The following is a 12,500-nucleotide window of genomic DNA, read 5'->3' on the forward strand; positions in this document are numbered from 1 at the left end:
TCCGAATGCACTCTTTTCCTCACTATCACAACCCTGCTGTGGGGCATAGGCTGAGATTATGAATACTGCCCTATCATTACACTGGAGTCTGACTGCCATGAGTCTGTTATTAAGTCTGATGATATCCCTTACTGCCTTCTGAAGTCTCCCTCTCACCACAATTCCTTCACCATTTCTAGCCTGCCCTTCCATTTCGTCTCCTGGATACATAGGATGTCCAGCCTCCTCCGTATCATCATGTCATCCACTTCCAATCTGCATCCTGTCAGTGAACCTACATTAAGTGTAGCAATTCTCAGTTCATGTTTGGCAGGTTGGTTGGTTTTACGTCCAGATTTGACTCAACAGAGCTATCCCAGGTAACCCAGGCTGGCAACTAGACACCTGACAGCCAGTAGCTTATTGATCTAGGGCTGCTGGGCTTTATGGTGGGCACACACTGGTCAATAGGAGCACATATACCCCTCCCACCATTAGCACAGGTTCCTGGTGTGGGTCAGAGTAGGCCGGGTCATCACCCCACTTATCACCAGTAACTACCCTTGCCCATTTTTGGCGACATTAGTCAACATGACTGAATCACCTAGAGCCATATTTATTACACTGTCGAGTGGCTAGCCATGTCATGGTGCGCAGTCTGTGATCTGCGTTCTCCTATCTTGAGGATACTGCACACCACAGTAGATGCCCAAAGTGGTTGGTCTGTACAACTCTTTCCCCTACAGGGCACCATGTAGAGTCTGTGCTGCTGCCCACAGCTCCATCCATTTGTGAGTTTGAGATGGAAACACTCAACATGTTTTTCAGACATGGGAGAAACCCCACAGAGACCAAGGGAGAACATGCAAACTGCAAACAGGCATTGGTCAGATGTCAGGATCGAACCTTGTACCTTGTGCATGGAAAGTGAAGGCCTTAACCAGTAAGTCATCCTCTAATTCGTGTGCATCTGTTAAATTAAAGTCTAGAGCTGCCCCATATCTGGACAAGGTGTGTGAGGGACTTCCAGCTTCAATTCCCAGTAGCCCAGCCTATAATGAGTATCACATTTCAATTGTGTTGTACTGGTCTGCCACAACAGGCCCAGTGGTAGAGCTACAGCTCTGAAAGTTACCAGGGAGCCACCCCTTGAAAAGCATTGTGAGCCCTTATGCTGTGGATAAGGATAGGTAGCAGCAGTGAGGATGGCTACAGTATCACACTGGGTGAAGTGAGTACAACCATCCATGAGGAGACAGACAGCATTACTGAACGTGTTAGACCCTGATAAAGTGATAAGCTCCACCTGTTGTTCAGGCCCAGTTTCTCCAGGTGTCACTGTAGCAATGTTCAGTTCTGTCCTGTGAATACACAACTCATTAATATCAAAGTGACAGTGCCACCACAAACACTGCAATGCCTTGTGATGTCCATGCAAATGAAAAGTGGATGCATACTGAAAACTTGCAAGCACTTACCTGTGTCTGCATTAATCTGTGGCTGAACACCCAAAGTACATACAGACCACAACGTAGTCTGACACTGGTCTCAGCATACTCACAGTAGAGCATATGTAGTATGGCTACTCACCTGGCTGGTCTCAATGTGAGATGCACAGTGTGGCCACTCCCAGAATCCATCTTGGCACATTCCAGAACATTCCAGCATGATACTCATTCCCTCATCATCTCCAGACAGGGATGCCAACAACGAGTCATCTGTGTACTAGGTCAGCTCCTTACAGATGCAGTCCTGTATAACACTATGATGCAGGCCTTCCGGGAGGCCTGCCTTATCATGTCATTGACATACTCCCAAAACTGCAATGTTGTGCAATTCCTCCCACCCATGGCATTGACACCACGGACCACTGTGTCCCATATGCAGCCACTATAGGAGCACAATAAGGTAACATAGGTAGAGCACATATTTTTTGTGGGGATACTCATCCATGTTTCAAATATAGAGAAAGACGGCAGAAGGAAAGAGCAAGAGAAATGAATACGTCTGGCAGCAAGAACACCAATCCACATGGAGCACTATAGGACAAAAAAGGGAGAGATTACCTATATACAATGGGCATACTCCAGAGTTCCGCACAGTAGTGTATGAGACTCAATCCTTGCACATTTTCATGTATTTTCAGCTGCAATGATCTGATTCAGTTATAAATGTTAATTTATGCCACCGTCACCTTGTTCTAGAGCAACCTTTCACATGCAGTAGGTGTCTGTTTAGTTGTTCATGTCTATTCTGCATTGCTGGGCTATTTGTCTATGCAGTACAAACTGTCTGCCACACTGAAATATATGTCTATGAATTCCAGTTTTTGCTTTGCAGGATGACAAAATGTCAGACAATACACAATATGAACACAAAAAGTTCAGTGACAGAGTTAACATATGAAGTTTAATTCTGAACAGTTAACTCTTGCAATTAACCCGTGTCTTTGTGCTAAGAGTTAATAGCATCATCCTTCCAAACATTTGTACAGATATTCATGTTTCAGTAATCTTTTTGTATGTTTTCTGTTTCGTTTTTATTCGCCAGTTAATAATGACTGCATGTACATGTCGTCTTCTATTATTTTCATTTTTCCCAGTGCTGGGGAGCACCTCAGATGTGTGTTTTGTTAAAATGGGTGTGTCCTGACCATCCGGACAATATGACTTCTCAGTCTTTACAGGCTTGTAACTTGGACACAGCCTGAGAAGGGAGCAAAATGTGAGGTTCCATGACACTGAAGCCATTTGGAACTTTCTGTTAATTTTTTCCTTTCTCTGATGTGCTGGGCTGACGTCACCACAGGTCATGCAGTGACAGTGCAAGAGGCCTACCCTCGCTTATGTGGTGACATGTCTATCTTCCTGCCTGCCCCAACATATGTCAGCACTGAGACTTGTATATCTCTTGTATTACAACCATTTATCTTGTAACTCAGCCATGTGTCCTCAGCACATCCCACCACCATGCTACATCTGAAGAAAGATGAGCAGAAAAAACTCTTAATTTTGCCCACCGCCCCCCAACACAGGCACACTAGCTCCATACGTTTGTAGAATCACTAATTAAATACCAGTCACGTCAGTCATAGTCAAGGCTTTATCTCTTTGTATTTGCAGAGCAGGCTGTGTACTACTTATCTTTACACATTCCGCTACACGATTAGCCCCTGCAGGTAACTCAGGTGCCTGTAATTTCCGACAGCTTCTTTCTGTGTCATCAACAAACACGTAAAACATAGGTAATATTTCTATCTTAGTTGTTGGTATTGCTTATTTACTGGCAGACATATTTCCTCTATAAATAAAACCAGCACTCTTCCTGTCTATAAATAGCATATGAAGAAAACCAAAATAACTGGCACCCAAAACACTGTGATCTATGGAGAATCAAGCTTCCTTATCATTGGACCAATGACAGCTAACTGAAATGTAAGGCCATATATGGACGGTCAGTGCTTCTAGACAAGCTTTTATATGAAGTGTTTTGAGTAGTCTGTTTCACAATGAAGATGTCTGTATTCCTGCATTCTTCACAATGACCATGTAGAAGGCCTAGTCAGACAAGCGGCAATAAAATGGTAACCATAGTACTCTGCTGCAAATAAAAACACACATATTATGTATGCTGTCCTGGCTGAATATGTGGTGACATCTACTTATATCAAATACAGAATTTTTAAGTATTGATGTCTGACCTCTAACTCAATCCGCTTCAGGAGCTCATCAAGATCTTTTGGCTTTGGACGCTTACTCCTTCGCTGGGGCTGGATCCTCTTGGGGAGAGCGTCTTCCTCTGACATAACATCCACATAGATAAACTTGAAGTTGCCAACCTTGTTGTTTAATAAGCCAGTCCACGTGCCCATGGGTGGCTTACAGATGACGTCAATGATGTCTCCTTTCTGCAGATTCAAATAAATAGGCTCATTAGCTTTAATAAAATTAACTAAGTCTGCATGACAAGAAGCATTCTAGTTATATTAATATTAAGTCTCTTAAGTCATTTATCCAGGGAACTATCACATTAAGAATATGTCATCAACAGTTGACCCAGTGGTTCTGGATTTGGGAACTTATGTGTACAGTGACCTACCTTTGGAACACCATGTGCTCATTGTTGCAAAAAAAATCCTTCTATATTGCACAGATTATAAACAAAGGGATTGTATCTAGATGTACGGATGTCATTGTCCCCTTTATTCATCCCTCATTATACCAGTCATTGAATATAATGTTCCCTTTGGCATGTATCTGTTAAGACAAATGCAGCAACTGAAATGCCCACAGAGATACCTTACTAAAAGGATACAAGACCTAAACAACATGTCCTACATGGATCAACTCATAGCCCTGATACTATACTTGGTATCTAACAAACTGCTAAGAGGTGACTTGTGCCTGGCACACAAGGCATCCTTTGACCCATTACTGAGGGATGTACTTAACATCAGCAAGTCAAAAGACATCAGAAATATTTGGTCTATGTATATAAACCTCCTGTGCGACATCAACAGGATGGTTTGGAGGGACAGGAGTATCTCGCAGAGGATACCACTGCTGTGAAACACATTCCCTATCCACATAGAACAAAGTTCATCTCTGTCCATATTTAAGTGCAACATAAATCTATGGATGGGAAACAGAAAAATTTGCCCCAGGAATGCTCCTCTACTACTAATGGGCAGAGGCAGCTCCTAAATGCTTTTCACATGTATGTGTCTCCTCAAATTATCTATGGTATGATCCCAGTTATTCTCATTAGGGGAAATATATAATTATCAACCATGGGATGCAAAAGGCTAGTCTCAAACCAAATAGGATAGGTTAATTCAATCACAAAAAAGGGAAATTGGCTAAGCTTAAAATGGCCTGAAAGGGCAGCTAGCCTAGTACTTATCTATGAACAAACAAACTTGCAAATCCTTATCCCTGACGAAACTAGACTCACTGTGTATATGTGTCTGTGTGTATATTTAAATGATGCATGCCAAACCACATCAATTAAAACATTATGTAAAAAGTAGTTTTACAAATTAAAATGAATACACCATTACATGGAGAGCAGTCTTCAATTGGCATGTCAAATCAATTTGAAAAAAATTTCAAATAAAACAAAATTCATGCAAGTAACATCAGAAATGTGGTGTGCATAATCATTATTGAACGCATCTGCACTGAGCAGCGATACATGTCAGAATCTGATGTTACATCTGGAATCTATAAAATAGTAAGACATGTCATAAGCATAGAGACCACATACGTTCATAGGTAGGTACTAGGCCATCGGCCCAAGGGCCTACGCAAGCCTAGCCAACAAGGTTCCCTAGCTTATGCCACCCAAGCAAGTTATTTTCCTGTGCCATTGACGAGCAGACACACAGAAGTGATCCCGGGGTGTATTTCCTATTTCCCATCCACTCATCAAGATTTTTCTTGAAGAGTGCACATGAAAAGAAGAAACATTTGTTCCTTTTATTTTTATTAATTAGGTAAGGTCACTAAGAACAATTACTTGTTCTGAAGGGTGACCCAGAAGCACAGCCTGGATTAGTGACTCTTCCAGATTCTGATACTTTGTAATTGAAAACTAAAGAAACCAGATCCAGGGCTACAATATGAAGCTTACTAACATGAAATATACAGATTTTCACCGTGATGCCTAACATTTATTTATAGAGTTGCACAATTCATACTAGAGTATTTGAAAAATTGTCATGATAACAACTTTTGTTAAACAATTATAAAGTAACTAGTACCTTGGAAAAAAACGTATCTTCTAGGTTACAAAAATGATGTACTAGAAAACAAAGCTATATACTATAACTAGCCCAGACAAATGATTTATTAATTAATTTGTTTATTTATTAATCTTTGCTAACCGGTAGGTGGACTGGTCCTAGGATCATTTGGAGCCACAACCAGGCGGCAATGCATGGTATTGTCCATGTAATGCATTTCAGTTTTAGACAAACATTGTAAATAAACAAAATAACAAACAATTGAGGGAGAAATTCAATTATGATTTCATTCTTTCCACACTTAGTGACAGAAAAGTACAGAAGGGTATGAATGCCATTGTTGCATTGCTTAATATTTCTGTGATATCTGCATTCTGGTTAAACAACCTATGACTTATAGTTTGCTAATTGGTAAACCATTAATAGTAGAAGATAGAGTAACTGTGAACAGTTTTCTGTTTGTATAGTTACAAAAGGTAGCTTTCAGTGCTATTTATGTTAATGATGTGCTAGAAAGCAGTATGTGAAAAAATAGTGTACATACCCTCATGGTCCTGGTTAGCCACTGTGAACCAGGTGCATATACAGGAGTTTTTTAAGTGCTGAACAGGTGTATTTTACGTATTTATCTATATATCTATATAGCTATATATATATATATATATATATATATATATCTATATCTATATATATATATATATATATATATATATATATATATATATATATATATATATATGCACACACACACACACACACACACACACACACAGAGAGAGAGAGAGGGAAATATATATATTGCAGGCAGTTATGTCTCTGTTTTCTAACAACAGTTGATTCCAGTAAGACGGGATACTTTTAGAGAATGTATTTTTATATTTAGCTGGCTTGAAAGTAGGAGACTCTTTAGTGTAGCTGTGCTATTTTTATGTTTTTTTTAGCAAGAAAGGAAATATTTTCATAATGAGTCTGCTTTTTAATGAAAATTAAAATGTTATAGGTAAGGATGGATAGCTGTTGGATAGAATATGTAGTGATTTGGCAGGCAGTTGTCATTTGAGAGGGAGATGTACTGGTATTCTAGTTGAGGCCAAGATAAATTAGTCCAGATATACTATTCAAAGTCGTCTAAAGGACACGCTTGCTACATGAAGATCGTGAGAGGATGAGAAGGATACATTCTGTTTTGGGTATTTGAGAATTTTATATAGAGCCCTCCAGAAGCCAAAAGTAAGATAGCCTCAATGGTATAAGCTACTTTAAGCTAATTGCTGACTCTGTGAAGATTTTAAAATGTAAGTTAAGTTTAAGGATGAGGCCTAGATATTTTATTGCTGCACAGTTTTTATTTGCACATCACTGAGGACGTTTTAGTATACTAGGTTTGTTCGGAGTGATTTTTTAAGTGTGCTGGACAGCATGGGTACAGTTGTATCTGCATTTACTATTAGTACATTAGTTGCTAAATACTGGTAGCACGCATTGATTTTGTATCGGCTGAAGGCACAGTTTTGTGTAGGATTATGTCAGCTACATAAAGGGTTATGTTTTCCTGGTGTATGATATCACTGGTATCATTTATGAAGTGTGAGAATAGTGTGAGTGCTGGTACTGATCCGTCCGGTACCTTTGCACTTACAATACTTTATCTGCTTAGATTCCCTGTTTATACTAAGTGTTCTTTCTTTTAAATACTTTTCAAACCATTTAGTGAGTTCTGAACAAATACCTGCTTTTGATACAGACATTTATGATTAACACTTTTAAATGCTTAGCTTAAATCTAATAACAGAGCCCCATTAGTGACCTATTTTCTGTTGCTAAGTAGTTGAGGTTTTGGCAGTCTGAACCATGGCTGAGGTGTTATGGTCATTACAAAATTCATGTTGGGAGAAGGTTATTATGATTCTTTAGTATCTAGTTGTAGAATAGTCTTTCAAATGTTTTGTTACAAGACATAAGAAGGAGACAGGCATTAATCAGTAGAAGGCGTAGTGGAATTTTTAGGAAATGGAATCGTCAGGCAATGTTTAAACTGGGAAGGGTGATGGTCACGGTGAGGCAGAGATTATAAATGTGGCTTCTCCCTTTTTAATTTCGCCAAGTCTTTTGGGTTTCTAATACCATTATGGGAATGGACACCATTCCTAAGTCAAAGTATGATTAAAGTTCATGAAATTAGTACTGTTTTGATATGCCCAGTAATGACTCCTTCTGCAATTCATATGGTGTTACATGCATCTGTAACATATCAAAGTACGATTGTGAGTTCATTGTTTATTATACCCGTTGCTCCTACTACTACTGGTACTGTCTGGGTATCTTTCATCCACATTGCCCTCATTTCTGCCTGCAAATCCTGGTATTTTATGACTTTGTGTATCTCTGTACATAAAACACTGTAGTCATTGGGTATAGCAATTTCTATTATCATTGCAATTTTTGTCTTCTTTTCACGGACTACTATATCTGTTTTTTTTTTGCATCTATTTTCCGAACTGTTGGTAATGGGTGATCCCATATGATATAAACTTCATCATTTTCTATAATGTTCTGTGGCTCATGTTTCCAGTGTTTTGCAGCTACTTCAGTACCATAATGTTTGCACAATTCCTAATGCAACAGCCTTGCCACATTATTATGCCTTTCAGTATACAGTCCTTCTACCATTAGTATGTCACAACCAGCAACAAGATGTGTGACTATTTCCAGTTCTGTTTTACAAAACCTACATTTGTCTGCTTCTCCCACATGTTCAATGGTCTTTCTAAACCAATGTGTATGCAGTCTGCTATCTTGGGCTACCAATATTATCCTTTTTTTTTAGTTTAAATTCACCTCTCCTAACCATTCCTGTTCAATCCCGATCAACATCAGGTTGTTCCAAGAGTTTTCTAGACTTGCAACTGTATTCATGCATTTGCACATTTCTTGCCTTCTTATCTGATCCTTCACCTTATATTCTTTCTTTTATTTTTCGGTACACTCAGTTGCTGCCTGGTTTTTATCTACTTCTGTTTTGATTTCCATTCCTGCCTGACACCAATATGCTTCTGCTAAACTAAGCAGGGAAGTCATCTTAGACTTATTGTCCTCATCTTTTAAAACTTTCACTTTATTTGGGTCTTGTGAGGTCAGCAGATATATATGCAGTCCCATGATTGCAGATCTATACATGTAATAACTTTTGAGGAGGCCCATACCTCCTTCCGAACGGGGAATATATAATCTTGGTATGCACTGATTTTTGTAAATTGTTTCATGAGCTTGAGGAATCCTTCTTGCTTTCCTTTCCAACCGATCCAAAATCTTTTTCAGCCAGTCAGTCACTCCAAAACTATTAAGAACAGGAAGAGCCAATTGGTTTGTAGCTCGGACTTTGTTCCTAGATAGCAACGCTATTTTCAGGATTAATTTTAGTCTTCTGAAATATTCCTTACAATGTCTTATTTGTATTTGTTCATGTTTTATTGTTGATCTTTCAACAGTTCCCAAATATTTATACACTTCCTTGTACTTAACTTCCCTGTCCCAAACTGATGTTTTCTTGGTGCTGCAGCTTTTTTGCTTTAAATGTTGCTTTTGGACATTTATTGTTGTGCTTTCAGTTCCTCATCTGATGAACTATATTTTAAATCATCTGCAAAAAGATGGGAAGTCTTTACACTTTGTTGTTTTCAAGGAGCCAAATTGTAGCCATGGCCTAGTCTGTTAAGTAGACAGCTTAATGGGTTAAGGGCAAGGCAAAAGAGCAGCAGGGACAGATAGTCACCCTGGAATATCCACCTTTGAATTTTTGTCCCTGTAATAATAATTTGTCCTTTATCATGGCTTAACTGCAAAGTGGTTTGCCACTGTTTCATGGTTGCTGTGATGTAGTTTATCATTGTTGGGTGCAACTGATATATTTTTAAGCACTCTGTTATCCATGAATGTGGGATACTGTCAAATGTTTTTTTGTAGTCTATCCATACCATACTTAGATTATTCCCCTTTTTACAGTTCTCCATTGTGACTTTATTTAACAACAGATGATCCGTTGTTCCGTATGACTTTCTTTTGTTACCCTTTTGTTCTGTTGCCATGATTGAGTTTTCTTCTAAATGACTATAAACTCTGTCGGAATTAATTCCAGCATATAGATTAAAAGTCGTCAGAAGACAAGTTATTAGCCAATAGTTTTTAGGATAGCTTGCAGGTTCACTCTTAAGTAGGAAAATTGTTTTTCCTGTTGCTAATGAGGCTGGTGTTGGTTTGGGATGTGCACATAAATAGTTCTAACTCTTGGCTAAATCTTCACATAAAAATGTTAATACTTTTAGCCAGAAGTTATAGGTTCATAGGTAGGTACTAGGCTATTGGCCCTAGGGCCTATACAAGCCTAGCCAAAAAGTTACCCTGGCTTTCTCCACCCAAGAAAATAATTTTCCTGTGCCCCTGTCAAGCAGAACCACAGAAGTGATCCCTGGGGTGAATTTCCTATTACCCATCCAATCATCAAGATTTTTCTTGAAGAGTGCTAATGAGGAGCTCTTCTTGACATAGATAGGTAGAGTATGGGAAGTCTCTGGGACAGGAATCTATCCCTGCAGCATGTTCTGTTTATTGTGGTGACAAGGTTTAGGTCCCTAGAGCGTATAGCTCGGAGGGATTGGGATTTCTTTAAGTGGAGCATGTTCAACAGCTCTGGGTTTGACATAGCTTTGTATGTTAGGCAGAGATCGCCTCTGAGTAGGTGATATGCGATGGAGTAAAGCTGGAGTTTTTTGAGATGGTCTGCGTAAGGCATCTGTTTGAGGCCAGTAATCCTCTTTGTGAGGTATTTTTGCGGTCTTTCCAGTTGTTGTAGATGTCTTGTGAGGTACATACCAAAAGGGGCGTTGTACTCTATAATGGGTCTAATGAGTGATGAGTAGAGAGGAACAATGACCTCTTTTTCTTTGGATGAGAAACCTTTTGTGATGAGGTGTGCATGTAGAAGGATTTCCTGACCACTGTGGTGATGTGATTATCAAAGGAGAGACTACTGTCCACCTGTGTCCCAAGGTCTCTTATCACACTTTTGGTGTTAAGTAGACTACCACCTATGTGGTAGTTCATGGGTACAGAGTTTTTACCAAAGGGGATGACAATGCACATTTTGGCATTGAGCTTCAGACCATGGCTTTGACACCAGTCATCTGTCTCAGTGAGGCCCTTTTGTAGGATGTCCACATCATTAGGAGTTTTGATTATGGCTCCTAGTTTGCAGTCATCTGCAAATTTAGTTAGCCAAGGACCTTCTGTGTTAGCTTATGTATTGCGTCTGGGCCTGGAGTTTTCCAGTTAGAGGCTTTTCTTAACTTTGCTTCAATCTCTCTGGCTGTTACTTCATTCCATTTCATATCCTGTACATTTGAACTTCTTACTTCTATCCATTTCCCATCTTTGTTATGTTCCATAGGGTCTTCATAAATACTTCTCCAAAATGGGTCTATATCATATTGCCAAACTCTTAAAAGTTATAAATAAAAAAAGTTAACATTTTTCCAACAACTATGAAAAACGAAAAAAGAAAAACGTCACTATGGCCAGGATTCCAAAGAATTAACTCAGGCAATCAAATGTTCATAAAAATTTAATCCAGCAGTTTAACAAATACAATCACGAACAAACAAACTAAAAACTCTAAAAACACTGAATACACTGTGGGCTACGGATTAAGCGCTTTGATCCACTCCCATTGTGGATTTCATCAGAATACTAGCACATCAACCTAGTTGCTTAAATATCACTTTTTAGTGCCAATGGGCTAATTCATTTACTCCACACATTTAAAGATGTACACTTCCTTTGTGATATTATATGCAACTATATAATACTACTAATACATTAAAGTTAATATACAATCACAAACATTATATGCATGCTTATGCATTGTAACAAGGTTAAACAATTATTTATATAAAAAGTTATTTATATAAAAAAATGACAAAACCTAAATGACTAAACAAAAATATTCATACACGTTTACCTCATACCCTAGCTAACAAAATGGGCTTAACAGGAATATTGTCATTTAGACCCGGAGGGGTTGTGGCATCAATCAACAATTGCCACTTTACCTCCTTCTGTCCCAATATAGCCCTAATGTTACCACCTCTAGGATTTGCCCTAACTTGTTCTAAAATACCAAATTTAAAGTTGTGGCCATTCCCCCCACTTCACAACATTCCTTTATAAGGCATTGTTTTTGTCCTTTTTCCTAATCCTATATAAATGGTCATAAATTCTATTTTTAAGTTTTTAAGAACTCTTAAAAGTTCAAATGCCATATGGTCGACACGATATGATTGTACTTTTAAAAGTTTAACCGTTTCAACTGAGATCTCCGCACAGTGCATAATGGGAAGATTTACCTTTTCTGCACTGTAGTGCCATCTCAGAGTTGGTATATTTAAAGAGTGGGGGGTGTGGGGGTGCAGCCTCCATGTGAGGGGTGCAGGGGGGCTTGCCCCCCTGCTTATACTGTTCAGGTAGTTTTTTTCTTTGGTTTATTTTTTTTTATTATATTTAAAAGTTTGATCATATGGTGTTGACCATATGACATTTGAAAGTTCGATTATGTAATATAGACACTCCAAAATGTATCTATTTCTTCTTTTTTTGATGGTGTTTCAATTCCTTGTTTCCCAGTTCTCTATAAAACTTTATTGGATCATCAATACATTACTTACTTTATACTTTTCCTTTATATTTATCTGTGTATCTTCCAAGTTTTTTCTGCCTGTGCTGATAT

At 38.6% G+C, this 12,500-nt stretch overlaps 1 protein-coding gene across 1 annotated transcript in view; it reads right to left on the minus strand.

Moving 5' to 3' along the window:
* Nucleotides 1-12,500, minus strand: part of SAMSN1 (SAM domain, SH3 domain and nuclear localization signals 1) — a 691,753-nt gene that overhangs the window by 84,376 nt on the left and 594,877 nt on the right. The window contains exon 6 of the mRNA XM_044072151.1: nucleotides 3,680-3,886. Coding sequence (XP_043928086.1) covers nucleotides 3,680-3,886 — 207 coding nt within the window. The remainder of the gene's footprint in view (nucleotides 1-3,679; nucleotides 3,887-12,500) is intronic.

The sequence above is a fragment of the Protopterus annectens genome, chromosome 5.part0 (genome assembly GCF_019279795.1).
Source record: "Protopterus annectens isolate FY-2018-M chromosome 5.part0, PAN1.0, whole genome shotgun sequence".
In the NCBI taxonomy this organism is placed as follows: Eukaryota; Metazoa; Chordata; order Ceratodontiformes; family Protopteridae; genus Protopterus; species Protopterus annectens.